The 27,109-nt window shown below is 33.8% G+C and overlaps 3 protein-coding genes across 4 annotated transcripts; 2 read left to right on the top strand and 1 right to left on the bottom strand.

Annotated features, from left to right (window-relative positions):
- The first annotated feature begins 75 nt into the window (after positions 1 to 75).
- LOC140062171 (bifunctional peptidase and (3S)-lysyl hydroxylase Jmjd7-like) lies at positions 76 to 8,555 on the top strand. The gene is made up of 7 exons (XM_072108253.1): positions 76 to 483; positions 3,296 to 3,447; positions 3,903 to 4,072; positions 5,304 to 5,458; positions 6,049 to 6,216; positions 6,455 to 6,563; positions 7,049 to 8,555. The coding sequence occupies exons 1-7, from the start codon at positions 155 to 157 to the stop codon at positions 7,202 to 7,204; spliced, it is 1,239 nt and encodes a 412-aa protein (XP_071964354.1). The 5' UTR covers positions 76 to 154; the 3' UTR covers positions 7,205 to 8,555.
- A 153-nt stretch (positions 8,556 to 8,708) lies between these two features.
- LOC140062170 (mucosa-associated lymphoid tissue lymphoma translocation protein 1-like) lies at positions 8,709 to 20,660 on the bottom strand. The gene is made up of 18 exons (XM_072108252.1): positions 20,419 to 20,660; positions 19,760 to 19,942; positions 19,234 to 19,400; positions 18,345 to 18,638; positions 17,852 to 18,033; positions 17,603 to 17,699; positions 17,415 to 17,444; positions 17,022 to 17,153; positions 16,144 to 16,287; positions 15,637 to 15,843; positions 15,134 to 15,311; positions 14,543 to 14,620; positions 14,004 to 14,125; positions 13,242 to 13,391; positions 12,430 to 12,584; positions 11,962 to 11,994; positions 11,102 to 11,158; positions 8,709 to 10,246 (listed from the first exon to the last, which is right to left on the bottom strand). The coding sequence occupies exons 2-18, from the start codon at positions 19,930 to 19,932 to the stop codon at positions 9,905 to 9,907; spliced, it is 2,541 nt and encodes an 846-aa protein (XP_071964353.1). The 5' UTR covers positions 19,933 to 19,942; positions 20,419 to 20,660; the 3' UTR covers positions 8,709 to 9,904.
- A 405-nt stretch (positions 20,661 to 21,065) lies between these two features.
- On the top strand, positions 21,066 to 27,081 carry LOC140062397 (cation channel sperm-associated protein 2-like). Of its 2 annotated transcripts, none has more exons than XM_072108602.1 (11): positions 21,066 to 21,270; positions 21,629 to 21,806; positions 22,342 to 22,409; positions 22,786 to 22,955; positions 23,537 to 23,698; positions 24,271 to 24,395; positions 24,620 to 24,792; positions 25,025 to 25,160; positions 25,572 to 25,738; positions 26,040 to 26,192; positions 26,533 to 27,081. In XM_072108602.1, exons 1-11 carry the CDS (start codon positions 21,105 to 21,107, stop codon positions 26,568 to 26,570), a joined length of 1,536 nt encoding a protein of 511 aa, XP_071964703.1. In that variant the 5' UTR covers positions 21,066 to 21,104; the 3' UTR covers positions 26,571 to 27,081. The 2 variants fall into 2 exon arrangements, with proteins under 2 accessions (XP_071964703.1, XP_071964702.1); XM_072108601.1 differs by having other exon boundaries at positions 22,783 to 22,955.
- The last annotated feature ends 28 nt before the right edge of the window (positions 27,082 to 27,109 follow it).

Raw genomic sequence — 27,109 nt, 5'->3', positions numbered from 1 at the left:
CCGTCATGCATTGTAAAAATCCCATGATGCATCATATCGTTCCCGTCATTCCTTTGAATAATATTAATAAAACAACATGGCAGCGTACATGTGAGACGGAAACAACAAAGCAACGCGACAAGGCTTGTGGCGTTATCGTGGTGATTTTACCGATATGTTATATCCAGATTACAACAAATGTTTACTTTCTTTAATGCAACTATTGTGCATATTATTTGTAGGCCTAGTTCAAAAAGTACAGAATAGTTCTGCAGCATCAGATGGTGCAATCGGGGGAGGTGACGCTGCTGCAAAACCACCGACTGGCCACCTGCAGCCGCTCGGCTCGCATCGACCTGCAGAGCCTGGGATAGATACCGTGGAAGCCATACCTCACCCTAAACAATTTTATGAAGATTATGTGAACAAGGGAAAGCCTCTGCTAATGCGTGGGGCTGCTAGCTCTATGCCAGCATTTCGACTGTGGAATGACGATTTTTTAAAGTGAGTTACATGAAATGATGAATTTGTGAATTATTTATTTTAAGACAAAATGTATAAATAATCATGTTAGAAAAACAGTATCGCTTTTTGATGATGAACAACTCTAAAATGTATATAGGAAATGTTTTTTATTTTATTTTGTATCTATTATGTTGTGTTTATTGTTTTATGTTTTTTATGTAAAAGGGTCCTGCGAAAACAGAAGTTTAAACTTCTCTATGCAGGATCCTTGCCATCATTTATGCTATGAAACTGTATTTATAAACGATGAGTAAATAAATGTGAATTGAATTGAATTGAAATAATATTAATAATAATAATTTTATACTAGGCCTACGGTAATTTATTCTTAAGTAATTTTTTTTAAATTTAGTAGGATTGAATTGCCATTTATTTTATTAACAAAACAGTATTGTTTTTTCCGTTGATTATTTAGTTAATGAGGTATTCCGAGCTCAACGAACAAATTAATTATTGTTAATGGAATAATGTTAATCAAAATTCTATTTACTTTGATTTGATTTTGTTGGGGCAGGTTGCCTACTAATGATCAGCTTCAGCTGGGTAGAAAAAAATAAATTAAAAAACGGTCACCATTCGATTATAAAAGTTACTAACTTTTAAATTAAATGTTTTCCAATCAAATAATGTCATTCTTTTAAAAATCTAAATGAAGAATATAGTAAAATAATTTTTGGAAGAAGAAATTTATATTTGTAAATTAAATACATGACATTGACAGTTTATACTGCATTAGATATTTTCAAATGCTCATAATCAAGGAAACGGAAAGAAAATGTTTTTAGTATCCTTTCAACTTTTCAAGTGATCATTGTCATCAAATTTCAGCACCATATGCTTACATATGGTTTTTGACAGTATTCTGTCACAATGTAATGATATTGATAGATTAATATTAAGGTGATATAGGGGTACTGCTGTTTACAGTAAAAAAAATCCTATAAGTTTTAAAAGAATGTACAGTTACTGCAATGACTGCAATGGAATAATTTGACATGATCCATTAACTAGTTGTGACAAAATCTGTTGTGTTGAAATCAACATGTAATCAAGAAGGTACATAAAAAAAGTATATTTAATGATAATAAATAATTATTTTCATTAGTTTACTGTATATATTATAGTAATGCACTTGTCAATTGTGACCCACTATACAACCCCCGGGAGACGTGCGTCCTTTGTCCGATGTGCGTCATACCTTATGAATACCGCACCCATGCGTCAATAATATGCCTTACCTATTCGGTGTCCATGACGCACCCATTTTGGCGCACTATGACTATGTTTTTTATGATATTTTGGGTGGTAAAGTGACGGACATTGACACACCATTAGTTATTGATTTGACGTACCATCGGAGTCAGTAATTATTTGTAAATGACACACCCATGACGCACCTCATATAATTGACAAGTGCATAATATAAGTTTAGGAATAGTATACAGTACAGTACCTCCCTGTTGCAGTAACAAGGCAACATAATTATTATAGGTCTGTATACAGTGTACAGTAAAAAGGTAAAGGTGAGTCCCGTGTTCTCTAAACGTAGAGGAATGAGCTGTTAGGAGCTCATTGTACTAAGCCTCGGCATTATGTGGTAGGGTGGCCAGTTCCTTTCCACGCCGCCTTTTTTCTCCCTAGTATTTTCAACCAGGTACTCATTTACAGCTGAGTGGACTGGGAGTTTCGGGAATTGAACCCGGGTCTATCTGTATGACAGTCAAGTGTCCTAACCACTCGGCTATCAACAACTACTGTACAGTGTACAGTATACTAATAATAATAGACAATGATAGAGACATCTGTGTTCTAAAAATAAATCCTTTTTTTGTCCATAATTTATCACAATCATGAGGTATCGCTATGACAACACGGTTTCTTTTGTCCTCAATATTAAATGAAGGCAAAATAGGTTTTGCAAATATTCATTTTCTATGAGAATGGAAACTGTAATATAAAACTACTGTAGAGATCTCATTTGTGTACAATTCATATTATATACAAAAGCATGTTCAATTTAATGACTGATCAACAGTCATTACAGTATTTGATGAGAAGCCCATCTGTTTTTTACATTGTATATATTTTACAAAACTGTAAAGCTTCAATATCCAGATACTAAGTGCAGATAAATTAAACATTCTGTACATTCTAATAATGCTGTTGTAAAAATTGAATGAGTCTTCAAAAACAAATCAGCTTACACAAAAACAAATATGGGTCTAAATATGACAATTTAATAAATATTCTTTATAATTCTTAGTATATAAATTGATTGATAGCCTTGATAATATCAAGCAATGAATACAGAATTAAATAAAGGTTCAATAATGGGTTTTTTTTACAAAAAAATTAATATACTTTAAACATTACCACCCTTGATTTTCGAGGTCCCTCTGTAAAAAAAAAAAAATTGTATCCGTATTTCGTATAAAATCGTAACATTCAATCCTGAAATGTATTGTATTAATACAGTATAATAATACGTTTACTGCAGTTGAAAGTTGAAAATGTACGTAGTTAATCATTTATTCATCTATTCATCTTGTTTTAATGAGTCGGTGTCAGTTTAATTAAAAATGGATGTAAAATCAATTGTGGATGACCATCCACATTTGAAAAAAAATGTTGACACTTTGAACAAGACATTTTTTGACTTTAGTAAATAGTAGAGAAATTAAACACTACTTATCCAACATCCAAAACTCACTTAAACTAGCAAAATTATCACTGCTATACTGATATTTATTATTATTAATATAATTGAAAATCAAATTTTGTCTATTGCTAGAGAGAAATATGGTCATTTAACTGTAGAAGTTGAAGAAGGCAAGAAAGAGAATCGATCATTAGGCTTATGGGAGATGACATTAAAAGAGTACATTGACCAATACAACAACAAAGATATATATCTTGTGGAGAGTATTAAACCAGCAATGAGGGGTAAGGCCAGTATGATGTGTTTTTACACTTGCGAAGTTGCAAGGAAGTCTATTTCGTGCCTAGCTTACCTGGATAAACCAACAATAGGCCAAATCATAATTTGTGTAGGATCCTGGATTTGTGGAAAGGAGGACTGGAAAGAAAAAAAGTCCTCCCCCCCCCCCCCCTTCCTTTCCCCCTTTTTCTTTTACTGACCTCCCAATGTTAGCAGAGCTAATATGCCTATTACTAATGTCATTTCTAAAACCCTGTCTACACTATCAAAGTTTATGTGACAAAAAATGTGATGTGCCCATATATGGACATGATGTCATATCACTACCATATTTAGGCATATCACTACCATATTTGGCACATTACAAACTTTTTATCAAACCAGTTTATAGTGTAGCCAGGGCTTTACACTTAAATTTGTCAAAATGTTCATACTGTAATTTTTTTATATTTTTAAATAGATGACTTTCATCTGTTGAAATGCATTCTTTGTGGTGGCTTTGTTGATAACCTCCAAGACGCCATACTTTGGTTCAGTAGTGGAGGAACTAAATCTGTTCTACATTACGATGAGGTTGATAATATCAACTGTATCATGGATGGCAAAAAGGAGTTTTTTATGGTAGATAAGGTAAGGTAATCCATAGATAATGTCAAAGGTCAGGTTATATCTAGATATTTTCAAAAGTCAGATTATATCTAGATAATGGCAAAGGTCAGGTTATATCTAGATAATGTCTAAAAGTCAGGCTAGTTTATTTTTACAAAAAAACATTTATCAAGTTGATACAATGACCAATGTAAGTGTACAAAAGTGTTAATCATCATAATGTGCAAAAATATCTGTCATATATGCAAAATTATCTTTCATCTCACACACAATGGGTGTTGAAAATAAACTAATTAGATATGCGTAAATAGAAATATCAATTATGTATATATACAGTATATATTATATTATTAATATTAATTAAATTGGTACTGATACAAAATTTAATTACATTATGATACTATATATAAAGGAGATAAAATTTGACTTGATGACATCACTATTATTTGACTGACCACTACTAGCACTGTATCATTGTAGGTTTTGTATGGTGCATTGATAGAGTGCCAGCTTTGTAGTCTCATGGTCTGTGGTTCAATTCCCAACATAGGTCGCTCAGGCAATGATGATGAAGAAATACTCTGACTTGATATCACTGAGTGTCGCTACTTGTGTTGATCAATGTCTGATGTGTAAACTGGAAAAATCTTCTCTCTGAGCCTTGTTAATATTTTTATTTATTTTTCCAACTTTATTGATTTATTTTATAATATATTATTTCAGTATCGGTTGTATTTTCTATTTAGTAATAATACTTGTTTCATACAGTAATAATTTTATATATAATGTTTATATTATTTAATTTTTTTTAGTATAAACTAATGAGTTTAGTGTGAAATATAATTCACCTTAAATCTCCGTCTAACATGTGATATACCCATATATGGACATGATTATGTCATATCACTACCATTATATTTGGGCACATCACACTTTTTTTGTCAAACTAGTTTGATAGTGTAGACATAGCTTAACTTGTATATAAAATAGAATAAAGATATCTTTTTCTCCTGTAGAAAAATTTACCCAGGTGGTGCAGCCCATTGAAATTGGTTTTAGTATTAATGGGCCACATTGTGACCCTACAATGTGTCTCTTTAATAGAAGTATCTCCTCAATATTGGAGTTGGCTAATGTTGAAATATATATTATATATTATTGTGTCCAGGAGTGTTTCTAGTGGATGTGCAGTAGTACTTTTAATTTCTATCTAATAAATGTTAAGTAACATGTGCTTTTATGTGTTCTTTAGAAAAACAGTGAGTATATAGATATAGATGCCCCAGAGGGAAGTTATTCAGAGGTAGATGTTGAAAAGGCTGACTTGTACAAATATCCAGGCTTGGGAACAGTTCCCTGGTTCAATGTGACAATGGAAGCTGGAGATTGCTTTTACATTCCTTATAAGTAAGCAATTCAAAATATTGTGTATTCAAATACAGTCACCTCCCAAATGGCCAGAAAACTGGAAACTCTCCCAAAACCAGACTTTTTATGAGTTCCAAAAATGTTCCATTCATTTTCACTATTAAAAACACATTTCGAAAACCAGACATATTAGTCGAGTCCAGCCCAAATGTGTCTGTTATTGGGAGAGTTGACTGTACATATTTTAAATTCAAATGTAACTGTTAATACTGGTGGTTAAGTCAATATCTTACAACTCAATATCCCAAATACATGCCACAAGAATAGACCGGTTCATACCAAATTCTTCAAGTTGAAGCCGGTTCACTCTACACTGGATATTTAAAAGTACTAGATGGTAATAGTAATTGATGTATTCAATTAGACATAATAATTTAAATAATGTAAAGCTCTGTCTACACTATCATACTTATGTGAAAATATGTGTCCATTTATGGACATGATGATGTCATATCACTATAATATTTGGATATATCACTACCATATTTGGATATATCACTACCATTTGTGCACATCACACTCTTTTTGTCAAACTAGATAGAGCTTAAAGTTTGTTCTTTTAATTTCAGGTGGTTTCATCAGGTCAAGTCGTCTTCAGGACGGAACTTGGCGGTTAATGTTTGGTTTAACCATGTGTGGCGATTCAATCACACAGATTGTGATGTTAAGCAGCAAGCTAGGGTGCATCATGCACCCCTTAGCTTGTTCAAATTTGTGGATTCAAAAGAAGAAATAAGGTAAAAGGTTTTTTAAATTGATATATTTTATATGTATGTGATGAACTACAGTAATATGAACCCCTTAGCTTGCTGAAATTTGTAAAACCTGAAGATATCGCTGTCATCTTTCTTGGTCATTGTTTTTCTGGGGTTTTTTCTTGGTTATCTTTTAGAAATGAAGGTGTTCATTGTCACAGAATTGAATTTGTATTGGTAAAACCTAAAGTAATGTTATTATACTTTATCTTCTTTCTAGGCAGCATATCATGTCTTTAATGGATGACCTCAATGTGCAATATCTTAGTGTAACAGATTATAATGAGCTGGCTCTAGCCTTAGATATTGATGAGCAAGATAGTGAATTGGTAAGTCATCCAAGGGCCCTACATTTTGAGATCATTTACAATGCAAAATATAGAAAATTAGATTATGTTCAGCATTCGACATGAAGAGAAAGAAAGTTTTGGTATGTGTCGCCCACATCTGTGCGCAATTCAGCCCCGTAGGCTGCAAGTCGCAAGTTATTCTCTATTGACATTAATACATTATACTTCTTGTTACATTTTTTAGTTTAAGTGTCTAGTTATTGTCTTTTTTTATGGTGTTATTCCAACAGTCAGATTTTTGTCTGAACACTGGGTGATTTTTTATTTTGTGTATGAAATTCCATGTGTGCCAATATATATATTTTTTTACCAATATTAAGTGAATTACTATTTTTTTTAATTAGCAATTGCAAATGTTTACCCATTCTTAATTTTAGTTTAAAATAATATTTAAGAAAGGTATTGTATTTTTTTGTATGAAAGGCCATGTGTGCCAAAATATTAATTTTTTTTTTTGTGTTTAGGTATTTACTTATATAGACTCCAATCTGAATGGGAGGATTACAGAGGAGGAGGTGTTACAAGTAGACGTTGCAAAGATGATAGCATTCCTACCAGAAATCTTTCAAGACTACCAAAATGAAGATGAGCAACTAAAAACAACAAAAGATGAATTATGAAAGAAAAAGCATCTCAGTATTTGAATAATTTTATTTATTCGTATCAGCCGTTAGTAACAAAGCAAACTTTGATATGATTATTTTCTTTAACTTTTGAAAATATATCAACTACACAGATGCATATAATGCAGTGTGTATAAAAAACACCCAGCAATGGGTGTGACTGCACAAAAAAAAGTTTTATTTATTTTATAAAGTTTATGGTTGTAAAGATAGATCAGTGAAACAAATGGTTTAAATGTGGTTATTGTCTACATTTTTAAAATTATTTTAAAGCAAATTACCTACTAAGATGCATAAAATGCAGGGGTAGAAAAAAAAGCCCTACTACTATTTTATTGTAGGAGTGGATGCAAAAATCTTCAGTTTGTAAGGTAAACGCAATACATTATGGTTTTAAAACTGAAATGTTAGGTGCAATAAAATGCAACCTTATGGAATAGTTTATTCTCACTATATAGTAGTACAACCATATTCAGTGGCCTACAGTACACAGCTTTCTTTTCACTTGGAAACATCACAACAACATAGGCACTTGAGTTGAACAATCAGAAGTGACAGTGCAGATGACCCATCACGCCATGATGTCCTTTCATTGCGCCCTTTCGTGAGCTTTAGATGCCGGTAGTAGTGTGGTGTAATGTTATGACCAACCCCTTTTTGTTCGTTAAATAACTTTTATAATTTAATTTATATGAATTTTACGAAACCATTTCATAGTTTTGTTTAATAATATACTCGGGTTGGTTCTCAAATATTTTATGTATAGTATGCAATTTGAGGGGATGGTACAGTGCAATGTTAATTGCAGCCCATTCCAAAACTAAGGTGATCCATGAAGAGGTAAAATGAGGATAAAGTATTAAAACATCGAACAATTTTTTATACGAGAAATGATAAATGTTGTTGTTTTTAAGAATGAAAATGCATGAAACATGCAGTTATTTTGTAAAATACATTTTCCAATTTTTTAGAAAATACATTTTAATACATTTTTTCATCCATTTATCAAGATTTAAATTTGTATCTTAAAGAATATTTGTGAATTTTAAATAGTAACATTTACTTTGTATTGAATTCTTTAGGGGGGATGTTATAAAATAAAAAATCAGAAAAATAAAAAGGTCTTTAAATATCATTTGATTGCATCATGAGTTTCATAAGTTAGGAGGTTGCACACGCATGTATAAATAATAGTTTTGGAAAACAATAAGCAGAGCTGTTTCTAACAAATGGGGCAAGTCCATGTCTTTCTATTCTGTCTATACTATCAAACTAGTTTGACAAAAAAAGTGTGATGTGCCTAAATATGGTAGTGATATGACACACATCACATTTTGTTGTCGCATAAAGTTTGATAGTGTAGACAGAGCTTAATACTTGGCAAATCTAACCATGTTCTTGACTTTTATTCAATCTTTACAGTAGATTACAACATTTACAGACACCCCATATAACATATAACAGTAGAATAATTGTTTTCCAATTGTGCAATAAACACAAATTTAATCAAAATAAAATTTTAATATAATTCTTTGGTGAAATATGCTCTGTAAAAATGATATAAAATATAGAAAATTTTTGGCACTGTGATTCTAAAGCTCTGTCTACGCTATCAAACTAGTTGACAAAAAAGTGTGATGTGCCCATCACAGTAGTGATATGCCCAAATATGGTAGTGATATGACATTATCATGTCCATATATGGGCACATCACATTTTTTTGTCATATAAAGTTTGATAGTGTAGACAGAGCCTAAAGATGAAAATTAGATTTGCAGTGAACATTCACTATTACATTACTTACTAACAAATTTCCCAATTACACATAATTTATTTTACCATTTCCAGATTTGTTATATTTCAATTTGCATACACTGTTTAGTAACATTAAAATTAACTGTCATGAATATTCATGCAAATGAATATTTAAATGTTTTATGAATGGTAGATTTATTGGAACAAGAATTCTATAACTGGATGTTACATAATAATAGTCCTTGGAAAAATGCTGATCTCGGTATAACTAGGTCAATCACTATCAACAGCATATGGAAAAAAAAACTATATTCTTTGCAAGAATATTCATACATTACATATTAGGTCATAGGTCAGCTAGATGAATGAGATACTGTAATAAGAGCTGAGAGCAAATTGTCTCCGAATAAGAGTGGAACAATTATTAAATATTGCAGAATTGTAAGTGATAATATTTGTGGTGCATCTTTTTGAATAATATAACATTTGTTTTTTATTTTAGTAGTAAATACATCTTTATCAAGGCACAAACAAAATAATCCTCCAGCAGGATTAGTAACTAGTGTTATAATATGATTCAATCTAGACTTATCCTTAATTATCATAAACGTAAATTAATAACTGGTAATTTGCAACAAAAATGATTAAAAAACCCTCACTTGTTCTTGGCTTTAATATATTCCATTCTGTAAGTGGTTGACTGCTGTTGAGTGTGAATTAAAATAAAAATTTAAAAAGAAGTGTACCTTAACCACTAGACTGATATGAACTTGTTAAACACCTGATTATATATACATATTATTATTAATATTATTGTGGTACTGCCCTACTGTCAAACCATGAAAACCTGTGTACTAGAGAATAAAATAAAGATGTCAAAGTTCACATGATTTATTTACATATTAATTAAATGTTCTTAGTTCCCTGAATAACATTAAACTTTCATTCTTTTGGTACAGGTAAACTTGAGGTATCTTTTGGTTCCTGTGACAGCCTCCATTTACCCAGTTCTGGTGGAACTTGGGATGGCGGTACGGGTATCCATTTTTTAGGCATTTCTTTAGGAGATGTTGTGTTAACAAATGGTACAGGCTGTATGCCTCTTCTTTGATGTTCAGGTACATCGTTGAAATCTGGATAAGCACTTTCAGTTGGTTGTTTATATGGTGTTCTTTGCCATATCTTGGCAACCAATGGCATCCCAAAATCTATATCACGCTTCCATGTAAGGACTGCTCCACTCTCATCACTGTATTCAACATACAGATCTGGATGCAAGTTGTTCTATAAACAAAATATAGAGAGAAATACATGTGAAATTATCTATGTGACTTTTTCTTACTGTATGATATATATATATATATACTATTAGGTAATATCAGTGTTACTTTTTAATGATTAGAGTACAGTATTACAAAAAGCAAGTTACCAACACATTTAAAAAAAATTCACATTCTCACTCCTGAGTACGATCAAAGCATTTTATTGAAACGCCGAGAAACTCAACAGTTCTTTTCAGAACTAATATACGTGGTGTATGTCAACAAATTTTATATCAACATTTGATTTTGCCATGCAGACCCTTCAACCAATACATTTAAAAGTACTCACTGAAGCCTAATTATTGTACACAGTGGCATAACGCACAGGTCAAAGGCCCCTGGTTTAGTACTACTAAGGGGCCATCCAAAGCCGGATAGTTGCATTGGACGGCTCATGCTCATTATATATATTTCTTACCTTACCTTACCTTACTTTTAATTATGTTGCCAGGACCCCACATTTTAAAGCTTAAGCTTCCTGTGGGGTACCCCTTTTTCTCATTTATTATCTATTATTTTTAGAAAATGTTAACTGTTTTTTTTTGTGTTTTTATTTGAGAAATAAAAATTATTGATTGATGCTCTGGGGCCCCTCAAGCTCTGGACACTGTGTTTAGCCAGTGAGCAGTCATAGCCGTACACTTGGAAATGAAAATGTTGTTTATTGTATGGCATTTCTATTTATTTATTCCTTACAAAACAGGTAACTCCCCAATTACAGGATGGATAAACTATATCATTTGTTTAAACTAAAATATGTGAGTTATAACTCTAGCACAAATAAATTTAAATTTCAAATGAATTCATTCTTATCTACCTTTAGTTTTTGTAGTCCAGAAACTGTGGTCGTTAGCACATATGCATTATACATGGGCTGAAACAAAGTATAAAAATATGATAGTACATATGGAAAAAACATAGGAGCCTATACTGCATTTGCAATCATAAGCTACATTCAATAGGCTAGTTATTTTGAATAGATTATACAGTACATTACTAAGGGGACACTTTCCCATGAAACGAATGTGGTAATATATGTCCTAACACTAACTCCTATTCAGCAGGGACACTCTATTAAAAGAACCCTTTGTTAGGTCCTAAAGGTTTCTCCTTAAGAGGGGTTCAACTATGGCAGGTGTCCCCTTAATAGGGGTTCAACTAAGGTAGGTGTCCCCTTAATAGGGGTTCAACTAAGGTAGGTGTCCCTTAATAGGGGTTCAACTAAGGTAGGTGTCCCTTAATAGGGGTTCAACTATGGTAGGTGTCCCCTTAATAGGGATTCATGGTAGGTGTCCCTTAATAGGGGTTCATGGTAGGTGTCTCTTAATAGGGGTTCATGGTAGGTGTCCCTTAATAGGGGTTCATGGTAGGTGTCCCTTAATAGGGGTTCATGGTAGGTGTCCCTTAATAGGGGTTCACGGTAGGTGTCCCTTAATAGGGGTTCAACTATGGCAGGTGTCCCCTTAATAGGGGTTCATGGTAGGTGTCCCCTTAATAGGGGTTCATGGTAGGTGTCCCCTTAATAGGGGTTCATGGCAGGTGTCCCCTTAATAGGGGTTCATGGTAGGTGTCCCCTTAATAGGGGTTCTGCTGTGCTCGGTGTCTCCTTAATAGGTGTTCTTCTGTGGTAGGTGTTCCCTTAATAGTTCTGTAGTAGAAAGGTAATCTGCACCCTACCTGATATGCTTTAGTTACGGTCACATTCAGTTCCTTGAATAAAAAGAATACATAAATTTAGTGGTTTTAAAGAAAAGTGATATTAATAATCATATGAACAGTGATGAGGGTAGTCATAATCAAAATAGTTTTAATTATCTTCTTCCTCTTCTCATACTGTACCTTCCCGTCGCCTTCGCTCGTCTTAAAAAAATCTCCTATCTATTTCGACTTTTAACACTAAAACGTATGGCCTAAGCATCTTTACTTCTGCTGCCTCTCGCTTATAGAATTACCAACCCGCCTCTATTATATCATGTTCTTCATCACCTTTAAATCTGCTTTGAAAACTCATCTTTTTCTTTCAAATTGAGCTCTCTCAAACATCGTACCTTTGATCACTTATTGCTGGAATTACCGCATTACAAATTCGTATTATTATAATGGAAATGACACATATTTTATAAAAATTAAATTCGATAAACTTACCAGAGTAAAATTGTACAGTTGAATGTTAAACCTGTTACAGAAATCGTTTTCAACAAAAACAACAATGTTCACTATATTAGATGTTTGCATTCCAATGTCGACATTCACAAAGTAATTTGAAAACAGATACCATCTAATCGGTAGAAATTCGATTACTGAAAGAAGAAAAAATTCTGTTTTTATAATACTTGTTATTATGGGATCATGTCAACATTATTTTACTGCAGTTACTGCAGTAACTAGATAATGTGTTATTTCATTTCATTTCATTTCATTTATTTCGTCTCACATAACAAAAAATAACAAACAATGAAAAGAGACAGGATTCCCAAAAGCGAAAACCTGCTTATTCAATTATTTAGTATGTTTTCTTTAGAAAACCACACACACTCTGTTGTATTGACTTCCTCATAAACTGATTGAGATATTTCCTCATAAACTGATTGAGATAAACAAAAATAATAGCGGCTATTTCAGTAAAAAAAGTGTCATCAAATCATATTTCCAAAATGGACAAAACCAGTATCCCTCTCCTCGAACATAGTTCTAGTGGCAGAATAAATCTTCTCTGACTTAAGCTCTGTCTACACAATCAAACTCCATATAACAAAAAATGTGATGTGCCCATATATGGACATATGGACCACTACCATATTTGGGCATGTCATTACCATATTTGGTCACATCACAGTTTTGTCAAGCTAGTTAGTAGGTGGACAGTAGCACTATATCTATATCATATCATATAAATGTGAATTCAGCTGAAAAAAAAAACTTTTTTAAGATTAAATAGATTAATTTTTTTATTTTACCATGTGCATCTTCCCACATCTGCATCTTCGCATTATACAAAGTCGTCTGCCCATGGCTGTTAATAGGATCACGTAGGCCACGACCCACAGCAAGATCTGACACCACTGTTGGATACTGCTGCCCTGAAGAGGTTTTATCTTCTTGTACACCTAAAATCAATGATGAAGAAGAACTAAAGTTGCTGTGAGAAGTCTCTTTTAACATCATCACTTAAGCTCTGTCTACACTACCAAATCAATGTAATGTGCCCATATATGGATATGATGATGTCATATCACTATTTGGGCATAACACTACCATATTTGGGCACATCACTATTTTGTTGTCCAACTAATTTGATAGTGTAGACAGAGCCTTAAGGTTAAATAAACACAATGTCTCTTCACTGTTTGCTGATCTCTTAATTTTCATGCAAATTGTCTCTCAAGTTCAGATAAGGAATAGTTAAACATTTCTTACAGAACACCTTTAGTTTCATATATAACCCAAGTGGCTGTTTTGATTTATTGTTTTACATGTTTCTAATATGTTATACTGTATGGTTATCAAACCTGTTAGTCGTGTTATTTATTGCTGTTGGTTTCGTTCAAATAAAATAATTTAAAAAAAGGTGGCAGGGTGTAAGTTTAGGGGAACCCAGCCTCTTAAATTAAACAAAAAAATACAATGCAAAGATAAAACATTATGTTAAGCTGAGGCTGTCCTATCTCACAATTCATTACTCTATTTCGATTGCCTGTACTATTAAATCTGTAGGGTACCTCTTTTGACATCGTCAAGAACACGTTCTATCCTCTGTCTACTCTTAACATGCTGAAGCAAATGTTTTGCAAACACACTGTACTCTTCTCCCTCTGGTTCATAAGCATTGCAATTAGCACCCCTACAATTAATAATAAACAAATTTAATTTAATTCAATTAAATAGAATTAATTTACAGCCCTGGAAGGTGGGGCCCCAGACATATCACGTTATAGTGACTTGGTTGCTTCTGGGTCCCAGGACATTTTTGATGTCGAATAAATAAATGAAATGATTGTTTGCTTGTTTTATACCTGAATATATATACATGTAGTTTCAGTATAAGTATCTATGCTTACAACCTCAATTTAAGGCAATACCTTCAGGACTCATCAGTGTCCCCATAAATGGGGTGTTCCACAAATAAGTGGTTGCTGTATTTAATTATTATTTATATTATTATTGATTGCCTAATTTACTATTTTCATGTATTTTAAAAAATAATTTAGATATTCAATTTGACCAGTTAAATATTGACTGACCATTTTACAATACTTACGCAGCATATCCAAAGACGGTGTTACCTCTGACCTGTGGACTGACCTTATCGTCTACTTTCTGGTCCTGATAGTCATTCCTAGACAAATAAAATTATTATAGCACAGACATTATTTATTTTGCATAAATATTATATTTAATACATAGAAGGAATACTAATTTAATAAATTCAATATTCTTGTGTTATTAAAGGTAGTTTCTGTAGTTTATCAAACACTCTTTAAGTTGAATGCCCCAGCCTATTTGATACTACATACATCAATGTACAATTTACCATAAAAATCTATGGGACATTATACAAGTAATAACAATATTCTCTCCATGGTAGTAGTCACTCTCGTACTGTAGGCCTACATTTAAAAGTAACACATCCAAATGCCAACTTCAAGTCAATGGCTACCAGATGTCTCTGTGAGACGGTTATTTGAACCAGTACCAGTACCATACAACACTGAACATGCATTAGAACCATCATTTAATAAGTTTAACAATAGAAGTAATACTTTAATGGCAAATGAAATTAACTAATCAGATAGTACAGGAATCACTCAGGGTTGTTATAAAATAAAAGAACAAGTCATGTTATTATTACTTCATTCGACAGATGTCCAACAACATAACATTTAGGGCGGGATCACGAGACTGCATCTGGTCCAAAATCCACTGCGTATCGACACAGTCGTCACTCTTATGCTCAGATGTTGAATCAACTGGGATAAGAAAACTGTGACCATTATTTTCAAAGCCATGTCCACTGAAGAAGAACAAACCTGGGAATTGAAATTAAAAAAGAAAAATAATTATAATGTATACTGGAAAAAAAATAAAAAGGTCAGGTGGAGATTTTATTTGTGTTACACAATCTTGTTGAAAATAAGCACTTTCTTATCAGTGGTGATAGATACATCAAATTACATAGATATACACATTTGTAAATAGAGAAGCATTTTTAAAAAAACTATGAAAAATAAATGGGTGATAAAAATGTTATCAAATGATTAAATATAGAAAAAAATAACTTGAATTTTATGTTTCTGGTGTTATTATTAAACCTTTTTTATTTTCGAACTATATCAAAAATATCTTTTTATTTACCATACATTCCCCTTGCTAGCAAATCACAGAATAATCGTACAGCAGTTCTAATTTCTTCTTTCGTCAGATCAATCAATGTGATAACTTTAAAATCACAATCACGATATAACGTAAGCGCCAAGGCTTCTACCTCGTTTTGCGGAGTATTCAGTTTCTGTAAGGCTCGATATGATTGGTTGCCTATCAGTAACGCCACCTTATTGAGGGCTACAGTAATAAGATGTAAAACAATCATTACAAAAATACAGTATTTTATTTATTTAATATGTTTTAAAGACCGTTGAATTTTTCAGACACTCACAGTGGCGTAACTGCTATGAGCGCTCACTGGCAAACTCAGGGGCCTCGGAGCTTATGGGGGCCCCTGAGCAGTACCAAGAGGAAAAAACAGATTTTAAAATATGTCGAAAGAGCTAAAAACACCACCAACTTAAAGTTCCTAAACCAGGGGGCGGCCTCAGGTATCTGCATTACGCAGAGTCAGAATGTAAATTATTAATGACTCACCAAAAATTGAGTTATCGGGCGTCGGAGACTGTAGGACAGCTTCCATTGACTGTACTTCTCCATTTTGATTACAAACAACACACATGTAGATCCCGTAATGAGATGGTTTCATTGATTCAATTCGATATTCAGACCCTGTTGCATCTATAATAATAATTTTTTATTAATATTTTTATAATAATGATATTTTTGTATATAGTATCATTCAAACAATCATTGTTCATGGTGCTTTGCACTTAAATGCTGTTTTCATTTCAACTGAATTTTTCTCCCCTAAAGCTCTGTCTACGCTGTCAATCCTTTATGTGACAAAAAAATGTGATGTGCCCATATATGGCCATGATGATGTCATATCACTACTACATTTAGGCATATCACATATTTGGGCACTTTTTTTGTCAAACTAGTTTGATAGTGTAGACAGAGCTTTAGTGCCACATCATGTCGTAAAAAGACCCAACATAGTGGTGAGTGGTGTAGTAATTCGATAGCTTAAAAAAATATTTGTATTATCATTATTAAGTTTGTGGAAATTTTGAGAAGATGTTTGGTCTAGAGATGTAAAGCCTGATTACCTTTCTTTCTGGTTAAATCATTGAATCTTGTTTACTTTGATACAATTAAACATTGACAGGAAAACATGTTTTTAAGTGAAATACCTCATATTTAAGGGAAATACAGTATTTTACTTTAGCTCTGTCTACACTATCAAACTAATTTCACAAAAAAAAGTGTAATGTGCCCATATATGGTAGTGATATACTCAAATATGGTAGTGTGATATGATGTCATCGTGTCCATATATGGGCACATTTTTTATCACATAAAGTTTGATAGTGTAGACAGAGCTTTAGTGTGATTGATGAAACAGTTCTTACCTGGAATCTTATCGCCATCTTTATACCATTGATAAAATAGTGGGCCTTTTCCGTATGCTTCGCAGGCTAACACATAAGGCTCATTGTCTTTGATATATTCTGATACTGGTGGACGAACTATTACTGGCAACTCTGAAAAGAGAAACAATCATAATTGTTGATACAATTCATTCAGACTTCTAGTCAACTTTCTCTCATGCAGATTTAAATAGAGTTTGTAATGTTTATACACAGACCTCTATTTTGTGTCATCTCCCTGCTCTCCCGTTAAACTGATCCTCCCGATTTTTGGAAGAAACTAAAAATATATCCCGATAATGTATAATAAAATATACTTTCTACTGCTAGTATTATCATTACAAAAATATAATATTGTACAATAATAATATTTACCCGATTCGGTGTTATAATAATTTCTTGGAACTGGAAACAAAGTAGAAATGATAACGTATAAGTTTAAGTGTGTTCTTATTAGTTGTTAAAAGTTATCTTATCTGATATTCATTCAATTTGTTTACAGTAGGTTTTACTACTTTTCTGAATTATCACTTTACCAATTTATATAAAATAGTGTTACTAACCAACTTCCAATTCAGCAAAATTTGTCCATACTTTTTCTCTACCACTTTCAATTTTACATCTATAACCTCCACGATCTTCAAGAGTAACCTGTTTGAACTGTAGTGTAAGAAAAAATGTTTTAACATAGGTCATAGGTCACACAAAATGTAAACAGGTCATAGGTCATAGCTGAACATTCAAAACATTACAACATTTGCGGTAGTACTGTACATGCAAAATAAGAAATAAACTGATGTATATATACATACTATGAGTTTGCTTTCGGTTTTCTCAGGTATAACAATCGGTGAGAGGTTTGATTTTATACAGTACCATTGGTACCGGGGAGCAATTTGACATTCCACCTCACATTCAAAACATATAGAATTTCCGACTGAGGCTTTTACTGAAGATGGATGCTTGAGTACTTCCAATGTTAGAGGTAGATTTTCTAGAATAAGATAAAATAACTATTAAAATAAAATAACTATTAACTATTTTCTATATAAAATTCTAGTATTATTTGTATTTCATTCTATTTCAAAATCAACCAATTATATCATGCATATCATAAATTGATAGGTGTATTGTAATATTGTAGGTAGTACTTATATGCAGATTATTGTAGATTACCATGTTTTCAGCAAAAAAGTGGAATAGTACAAGGGACAGCATGGTACTATTTTCCACTGAAGCCTACCCTATGAAACTTTATTTGACAAACAAATGTGATTAAATAAGGGTATGTAAAATAGATCGTACCAAATGATGCTTTTTCGACTTTCAACTCTGCCCATTCTGTAAATATATAGCTGACAACACTATCATCCCGATCATTGTGTAACCTGCAGGAATACGAGCCAGCATCCTTTGGCAAGACTGGATTGATCCGTAATACACGATCATTCCCATTTTCAACTGTTATAGCCTCGCTATCAGCAGCCTTGAACCATTGGTAACGAGGGAAAGGGAAACCTTTTCCGTGGCAGGAAAACACAGCATCTTCGCCTTCGTCAGCTGTGACGTTTGTTGGCTGTTGGATTATCTGTATATCTTCTAAAAACAAAAACCAAACACAGAATGTTAGTTATGTGAAATATTACCAACTATAATAAGGAGGATAGTGAATGAATTCATCAAGGCTAATAAGAATAGTATATATACCATTGAGGGGCGGATCCAGGATCTTTTAAACAGAGGAGCGCTAACATACAATATTTATATTCTGTCAAAAATAGATAACAAAAAGAAGTTATGCACCCTATGCAATCCGCCCCTGAATATATAAAATATTAATACTGAAATTGAAAAACATAAATAAAGCGTGGATCCCAATAGGATGCAGCGACATATCGACGCAACATGACGTATTGCATACTGGTGTAATCACAAGTGGAAACCGACAATGCCTTGGGAAATCAATTCAGTTTGATTTCATGCAACAACAAAAAACAAAAGAACACTGGACAACATAGTACGTGAGGTGAACCAGGTCAAAGTCTATGGCAACTAACGTTGACGCGCAACTAAGTAGATTTTATTTCATGCAGACGGGGGAAAACACAATTATTAAAAGGGCATTTTCTTACGTTGCGTATGTTACATTGCGTTGATAGTGGGAACCACGCTTTATAAATAATAGTTTACAAACCGGAGGGCACTTGTAGTAGAAGCAATGCAGGTTCGTTCCCAATTGCTTTGAGGTAACCAATCAGTTGCTTCACTGTTCTGCCATGGCCGGCTAAAGAAGACAACAGTGCTTTCGCTGGACTTTTGTTCTCAAGTTTTTTATTAGCAAAACATTCAACATCAAGTGCCCTAGAAAACAAATTTGGTATTTTGAAACAAAAATAAGATGATTCTATGCTATTATCTAGGTAAATATATTGATTTATAAGCCCTTATTATGAGCTCTTAGATTAAGATTTTTTTTTCTCTCTTTTGCTATGGATATATTATGTCACAATGGTATTCCGAAATAAAAACATGAATGAAAATGAATGATAACCCACCTGAGTAGGTTATTTGATTGAATGATAACAAATAAAAACTTGCCTGTGCTCAGGTGGTATCTGTTTAAATTTTCTTATTCAAATATTGGTATAGACATTCATACTTTTTGTAAGGTGAAAATGAATATTAAAAGAACAAAAAAACATTGTTAGCTAATAACTTACGAGAAAGGAGCATCAGGCAAGGCATATGCGAGTGCCCTCCAGTCTTTTCCGTTAGTGTGCAGGTCAAGCCTAGAAATTAGTTTTCTAATGATAACAGCATTAAGGTCACCAATGTTACTGTTTGGGTTTACCCTCGGCTCTGGTGGGTAGTTGTTGTATAATGTTTGATTCATGTCAAAAACTCTATATCAGAAAGTTAATAATACAGTATTATAAGTAGAGTATTTTAAGTGGATTTTCAAACATAAAAACAAAACAATACATTTTTCAAATATAATTTTTTTTTAACCTTATGGATATAACAATATCTAATACTTTCAATTAAAGTTTGTTATATTCGTACGAAAATCTCAAACATTAAATTCCTAAATCATCTAATAAAGTATAGTATTAATATTTCTGATTTAAACAGATTGTCTAATTAATGTTACTTAAAAATGAATATTTAAATAAAAATGTATGAATTTTATACTACAGTATAATATAATATTAATAGAATCACAACATATAATCTAATCTCGGTCTATAATAATTTCAGTAGACCAACATATAATACGTCAATTCATTACACATTATTCTAGAAATATGTTTGTGATCTAGGCCTAGGCCAACCGGATGCTTCGTAGTAGGCCGACCTGTTTCAATCAGAAGGCACTAACCTGTCTCTCTCTCTCCCCACGCCGATGGTTGTTTTTTTTTTCTCTTCCGCTTCAATCCAGGCTTGGTAAACAAACAGTAATTAGTGAAAACAAACCTTAACTGAATACAAATGTTCAAAAGAATTCATTTAATATAATCTACATTATCCTGAAATGTATTAAAACCACATTTAGATATTATTCTGACAATAATTTACCGGATAATTCTACACCACATTTCGAGCAGTTTTAACTCTGCACGAATGGCAATCACTACGATGACGTAATAGGTTGAAGGGAAATTCCCTAAAATTTTACATCCGCAACTAAACAACTCTCGAGATATGCGGGTTGGGGTTGAAGTGAAAAATTGAACTAGGCCTACTACAACCAATGGTCACAAACTATGTTATAGTGATCTGTTTAACTTACGACTGTCTACACTATATCAAATATTATATGACAAAATGTGAAGGATTCGACAAAGGCCTATATTATTATAACAATTTTCTTGCGAAAAATGTGATGCGGACCTGCGCGTTTTCTGCGCGCGTGATAAGGTCTATAGAACTTTGCGCATTTTGAAATGCTAGTCAAATTATTCGAAGCGTATGCGTGGAAAGAATTTTTGGACACATTTTTTACATTCTTCGAGTTTAACCGCGAAATTATTTTCTTACGTTTTCTTAATTGATACGCATTTAACAATGGCGGAAGAACAAAATGCCAGAAAGTCACAGTTGTTGTACGAGAAACTCTCTGCCAAGGCCGAACTTTTTCGTTCAAAACTTATTGAGGATTTTCACCTTTTAGACAGCTTTGACGAACAGGGACTTGTTGATGCCCCAGTACATTATTCAAAAGACATGGCAGGTAAAACTCATCAATACTAAACGAATCATAATCAACAAACCAAATATTGCGATTATCATGTATAAGCAATCGATTGATTATTGATAATTGAACCCAACCGCATGGCCCGGCCTAAGCTTCCCATTAAGCTTGGTTCCTAATAGGTGGAGCGTGAGATGCAATGCAAGGACGTAGAGGCAGCATTTGGCCAATGACAAGCGACAATTGGAATAATCCATCGCTTGTGATTGGTCACAATCACTTACGTTTCGTTACGTTCTTGTGTTGGATCTCTAGTGGGAACCAAGCATAATTCATGCATAGAGCATGTTCAAAACAGAATTAGGACTGGGCCTACTTTTATTTATTTTTTTTTCAGACAGTGAATTTCTAAACCAAGTGATGCTGGATAATGCAAATGAGTTGATTAAGTTTCAAGTCTATTCAAGTAAAGATAAATCACAAATACAAATGAGCGACAGACGCAAGAATCGAGTAAAGAACAAGAACTCTAAAAATCCACCTTTGGATATGTGGGCGCATTTTGTTCTTGAGAGTATCCTTTCAATATTAAACTCTGTGTCTACACTATCAAACTAGTGTGATGGGCCCAAATATGGGAGTGATATGCTCAAATTTGGTAGTCATTTGAAATCATCATGTCCACAATGGGCACATCACATTGTTTTAAAAGTTTGATAGTGTAGATAGAGCTTAAGCATTAAGATCATTTTAGCTACATGACCATCGTCCCCATAATAATTATGATATGATGATAATAATATCAATTATTGTTATTATCGTCATCGGCGTAATTATGATTAGTTTACATTTATTTTGTCAGCAGCCATCCATCATAATCGCCATCACAACAACATCATCTTTATTGTTCATCATCGTTGTCATCATCATCATCCTCATTGTTAGCACCGATAATAAATAATATGTCTACATTATAAAACTTTTAGGACAAAACAATGTGATGTGCCCATAATTATATGGATACGATGATGATCACAACCATATTTGAGCATATCATAACATATTTACAATGAGTACGTTATTATGTTTTCTTGACTTTTTTAAAACATGCTCCCTATTTCAGAATTCAATGTTATTCCTCATTCTAACCAATTCTATCGCGCTAGGAATACAATCAGGTGAGATAGTATAGACCTAGCCTCGTGACATCATTGTGATCCTACGCAATTCATTATATTATATAGAGCCTACTTACTTCTCGCTTCACTTTTATCCTTCTTAATCCTGTATGAGTAACTGTTTACAGCGTCTGAAACGACGTTTATTTTAGCGGCATTTTAGACAGGCGAACGGCAAGAAGGGGAGAGAGAACACATCAACGTTCCCAAACGACGCTTACGTCACCAACAGATACGGATTAGACCGGTCGACTTCACTCTTCCCTGTCGACCAAAAATTCCAATAATACCCCACAATTAATTTCACTCGCGAAATCCGTCGTATTGTATTGTTTTTTATTTCAACCATTTTAATTATTATTCATCCTTGCAGAAGTATCTGGTAACACAAATCCTGACCTAGATGGTTTGCGATTTGCTCTGGACATCTTTGATTACTGCTCCTTAATTCTGTTTATGTTGGAGATCATTCTGAAGTGGATTGACAGCTTCTGGACATTCTGGGGAAACGGATGGAATATCTTTGATTTTACAGTCACTGTCGGGGTAAAGCTTGAATCCCACTAGGACGCAACGCAAAAACGTTAGCGCAACGCAAGCGAGTTGTCCAATCACACGCGATGGCATTGGTCATCTTGGTTGCGTTGCGTCTATGTCCTTGCGTTGCCTCATATAGTGGGAACCAAGCTTAAGAAAGACAATCTGAACCCCGCCGATACAGAGTCTATTGGTGTGATCAAACAGTTTAGGGTAGGCCTGTATGCGCCGTTTTCAATGTCTGTTGTCCTATGACCATCATTTGTCACAGACAATATTAAGTCTGTCTACACTACCCAAACTAATTTGACAAAAAAAGTGTGATGTGCCAAAATATGTTAGTGGTATGACATCATCATGTCCATATTATGGGCATTTATCACATTTTTTTGTCACAGAGTGTAGACAGAGCTTAAGATTTGAAGAAACATGTTAAAATGTAAACTACAGTCATATATTCAATTAATTATGTTCTCCGGAATAATTTTGTAAACGAATTTTGTTCACAAAAAAAACCTTTTCAATCGAAGCATAAACAAATGCGTAACTGAATAGGCCGAATAATAAAATAAAAATTGTGTTCATTTAAGTCATTTGTTCCTGAGTTGATTGCCTTTACAGCAGGCGATCTGAAAGAAGTGCGTGTGATAGTCAACAACTTGCGAGTGTTTCGTATTCTACGATCTCTTAAGATGGTTTCTCGATTCAGACAAGTACGACTCATCGCTCTGGCAATTACAAAAGCGTTCAATGTAAGTAAATGAAAATTAGGCTAGACATTATTCAGTAGGGCCCTTTTTTCACCATGATAAATACATTAATGCGGATAAAACGATACTGCTCTTTCAACACATCAACTAAACATCGATTCGACCAGGAAGGAGTTTGTTTGTTTCCTTAGAAAGGATCTTTCCTGATTCGACTTATTATTTGAATACATTATTTAACGCTGAATGACAATAAAGACGATGGACGATTTCAATGCGTGGTTCTGTCGCTTGTCATTGGTCAACTCGTTTTCGTTGCGTGTACGTCCTTGCCTTGCGTCCTAGTTGCGTTATTAATCAGGGACGAATCTGTTCAGTAAGATACGGTACGGCTGGGAGGGGAGTGACAACCCTTTCACAAAAACACTTCCATCCATCCAGTCTAAATAATGTGGTATCTGTACCATATACCATAAGGAGGAGAATGACAATGAATGATTAAAACTACAATCATTTTTAGGGACGCTAGGCTGGGGTGTTAGGGTAGTTCCGCTTTAATGTTTGCAACCTCCAAGACGGCAACCAGCCTACGCTTCTCCATTTTTTTCTTGTTAAAGGCAATGACGTTCATCATGCTACTACTGTTCACATTCGCCTACATCTTTGCTATCGCAGGTGTCATCTTTTTTGACAGTTACTCGCGATCGGATCGTAAGGATCTTGTCTACAAGGACAGTTTTAAGTAGGTATACGTGTTACTCACTAAACTAAAGCTCTGTCTACACTATCAAATTTTATGTGATGTGCCAAAATATGGTAGTGATATGCTTAAATATGGTAGTGATATGACATCAGCATGTCCATATATGGGCACATCACTTTTTTTTGTCACTTAAAGTTTGATGGAAGTGTTTTTTTTTCTTTCTTTCTTGTGTGTGGACACAATTTAAATTTTTTTTGTTGCAGAAATCTTGGACGCGCCATGATCACGCTCTTTCAGCTCTTTACTCTTGACCAATGGCATAGAGTTCTCACTGACATCTGGAAAGTCTCTGATAAATTCTTCACGACTTTCTACATCATCCTTTGGATTTGTATTGGGTCGTTTATCTTCCGTAATATCTTCGTAGGAATTATGGGTAAGTTACTCAAGACTAAAGCTCTGTCTACACTATCAAACTTTATGTGACAAAAATTTGTAGAAATGTCATAGCGATACCATTTGAGCATATCACCATAAACTAGTTTGATAGTATATAGACAGAGATTTACAGTAATAAATATATGATAATTTCTGATTCCATTGCAACGCTTGAAAGTTTCATGTCGGCCTAAGTTCCAATTATGGTATTGTAATTGTATTTTGAACAGTTAATAACTTTCAGAACATTCGCAACGATCTTTTCGACGAAGTTCGGGAGCACGAGACAACACGCCAACTGATATTAAATGCCGAAAAATTCAATGACGAACTCAATAAGCACGACATTGCCTTAAATAAAGCAAGGTAATATGTGCGGTTTTTTTTTTAAGCTACGAGCGTTGGGCATGCCTAACTATGTATTGCATACCCTCCAAAATTTAATGGAGTGGTAAAATTCCAGTTATGACGAAACCTTTGCTAACAGACAAACTCACAAATAAACCAAGACGATAATACGATAGGCCTATACGTGATCATTTTAATTTGAAATACCTTATAATGCTTGGTTCCCACTAGCGACGAAAACTACGCAACGTAAGAAAATGCCCTTCCAAATATTGGAAGGCCTGCGTGTGAAATCAAACCTACAATGTTTGCAGCACTGTTGCGTCGTCGGTTCCCACTTGTGATTACGCAATACAACACTTTGCGTCGATACGTCGCTGCGTTGCGCCTTTTACAATTCATCAGGAGTGACTTATGTGTTCGTTACAGACGTGCCAGTCATTCATCTGTTGCGAGTATGGAGAACATTGATAGTAAGGATTCCGCAAAGAGTAATGCGGATGGAAAGAACACGACGTCCTCTAGATCTATGAACCAATCAGAATTGATGGACACCATTAGTCATCGTATGATGGACACTCAGAAGATTTCCGATAGTAAGTTAAATAGCCTTTTGAAATACTAAAATGTGTTTTGTAAGGCCAACAACTCAGCAGACAGTGTCGTAGGACGAGGCCCGACGAAGCGTCTTTACTATTCGGTGCTGTCTGAGTTGAATCCCGACGAGACGAGTCGACGTCTTGAGATAGCGTCAGGCGTAGTTTTTAGGTCGTCGAGAGAACTCTAAACATGTTTAATGTTCATCGTCGTACGACGCTGTCAATGTCTGAGTTGGCCACAAGCAACCTGGATGAAGAGGACACTCCACTTTGGAAGTTTCAACTTTTTGTTTTTCAGATTGGGAGAAGATGGTCCACGATAACCTAGAGATTTTATCACGGACACCAACAGAAACTTTGTGGCCACGAGACACTCTCTTTCGATACCTACAGCTGATGGAAGCCATGCAAGAGAACCTCGAAGAAAGAGAGCACTTCCAGAATCTTGCGTGTAAGGAAATTGGCATTCACTTCAGTGCCAAACTAATTATCTGAAAACTAATATTAGTCGTCGGCAACTGTTTTCTAGTCTTTATACGCTATTGCAAAATGGTACGCTTAGTTCCAACTTTGACGCAATGCAATTTAAGGATATAAGCGCACTGTAAATCATTTTGACCAATTATGATTCGATGGACCGTCTGAACCGTCGCTTGTGATTGGCCAACTTACTTGCGTCGTGCCTGCAACTGATTCCCAGTGCTGTATACCCACATACTATCTATAAAATATATCATATGTGGTATCTGTATTTAATCGTAATTTTAATTTTGAATAATTGTCTTTCATAGATCACGCCTTGCTGCGAATGTTCGACACATCAGCTTAATATCACTGTACCAGTTACATGTCCACTAGCTGATGCTAGAATTTCTGAAGGATTTCCAATACTGCAGTTATTCCATCTCTGTTTTGGAAAGGATTTGTTGAAAGTACACTTCATCAACAAAGAATTTTCCTCAACTTCAGATTTCGAATTTTGGTTTTAAAATGTTTGGATGCCAAATTAGCGAGATATGGGCCACTCGCACCTGCCAACATCAGTGTTAAAGTAGCCAAACTAAAGCCCTGTATACACTATCAAACTTTATGTGACAAAAAAATGTGACATATTTATGGACATGATGATGTCATATCATTTCCATATTTGGACACATCAAACTAGTTTGATAGTGTAGACAGAGCTTTAGAACACCAAATGTTCCAAAACATTAATTTACACTGAAGATTGTAGTTGTCTACCAATACATGAACTGGTTTGTTCATATAGCTACCAATAAATGGTTTTATCTTCAATGTATATTACATAACTAATTATAAGTAATTTTCCAAATAAAAAACATATATTTACATAAAATATGACCTTTG

Source organism: Antedon mediterranea, chromosome 11, assembly GCF_964355755.1.
Source record: "Antedon mediterranea chromosome 11, ecAntMedi1.1, whole genome shotgun sequence".
Taxonomy (NCBI): Eukaryota; Metazoa; Echinodermata; class Crinoidea; order Comatulida; family Antedonidae; genus Antedon; species Antedon mediterranea.
Note: the sequence above shows the minus strand (reverse complement) of the source record. Positions and strands in the feature narration are given on the sequence as shown.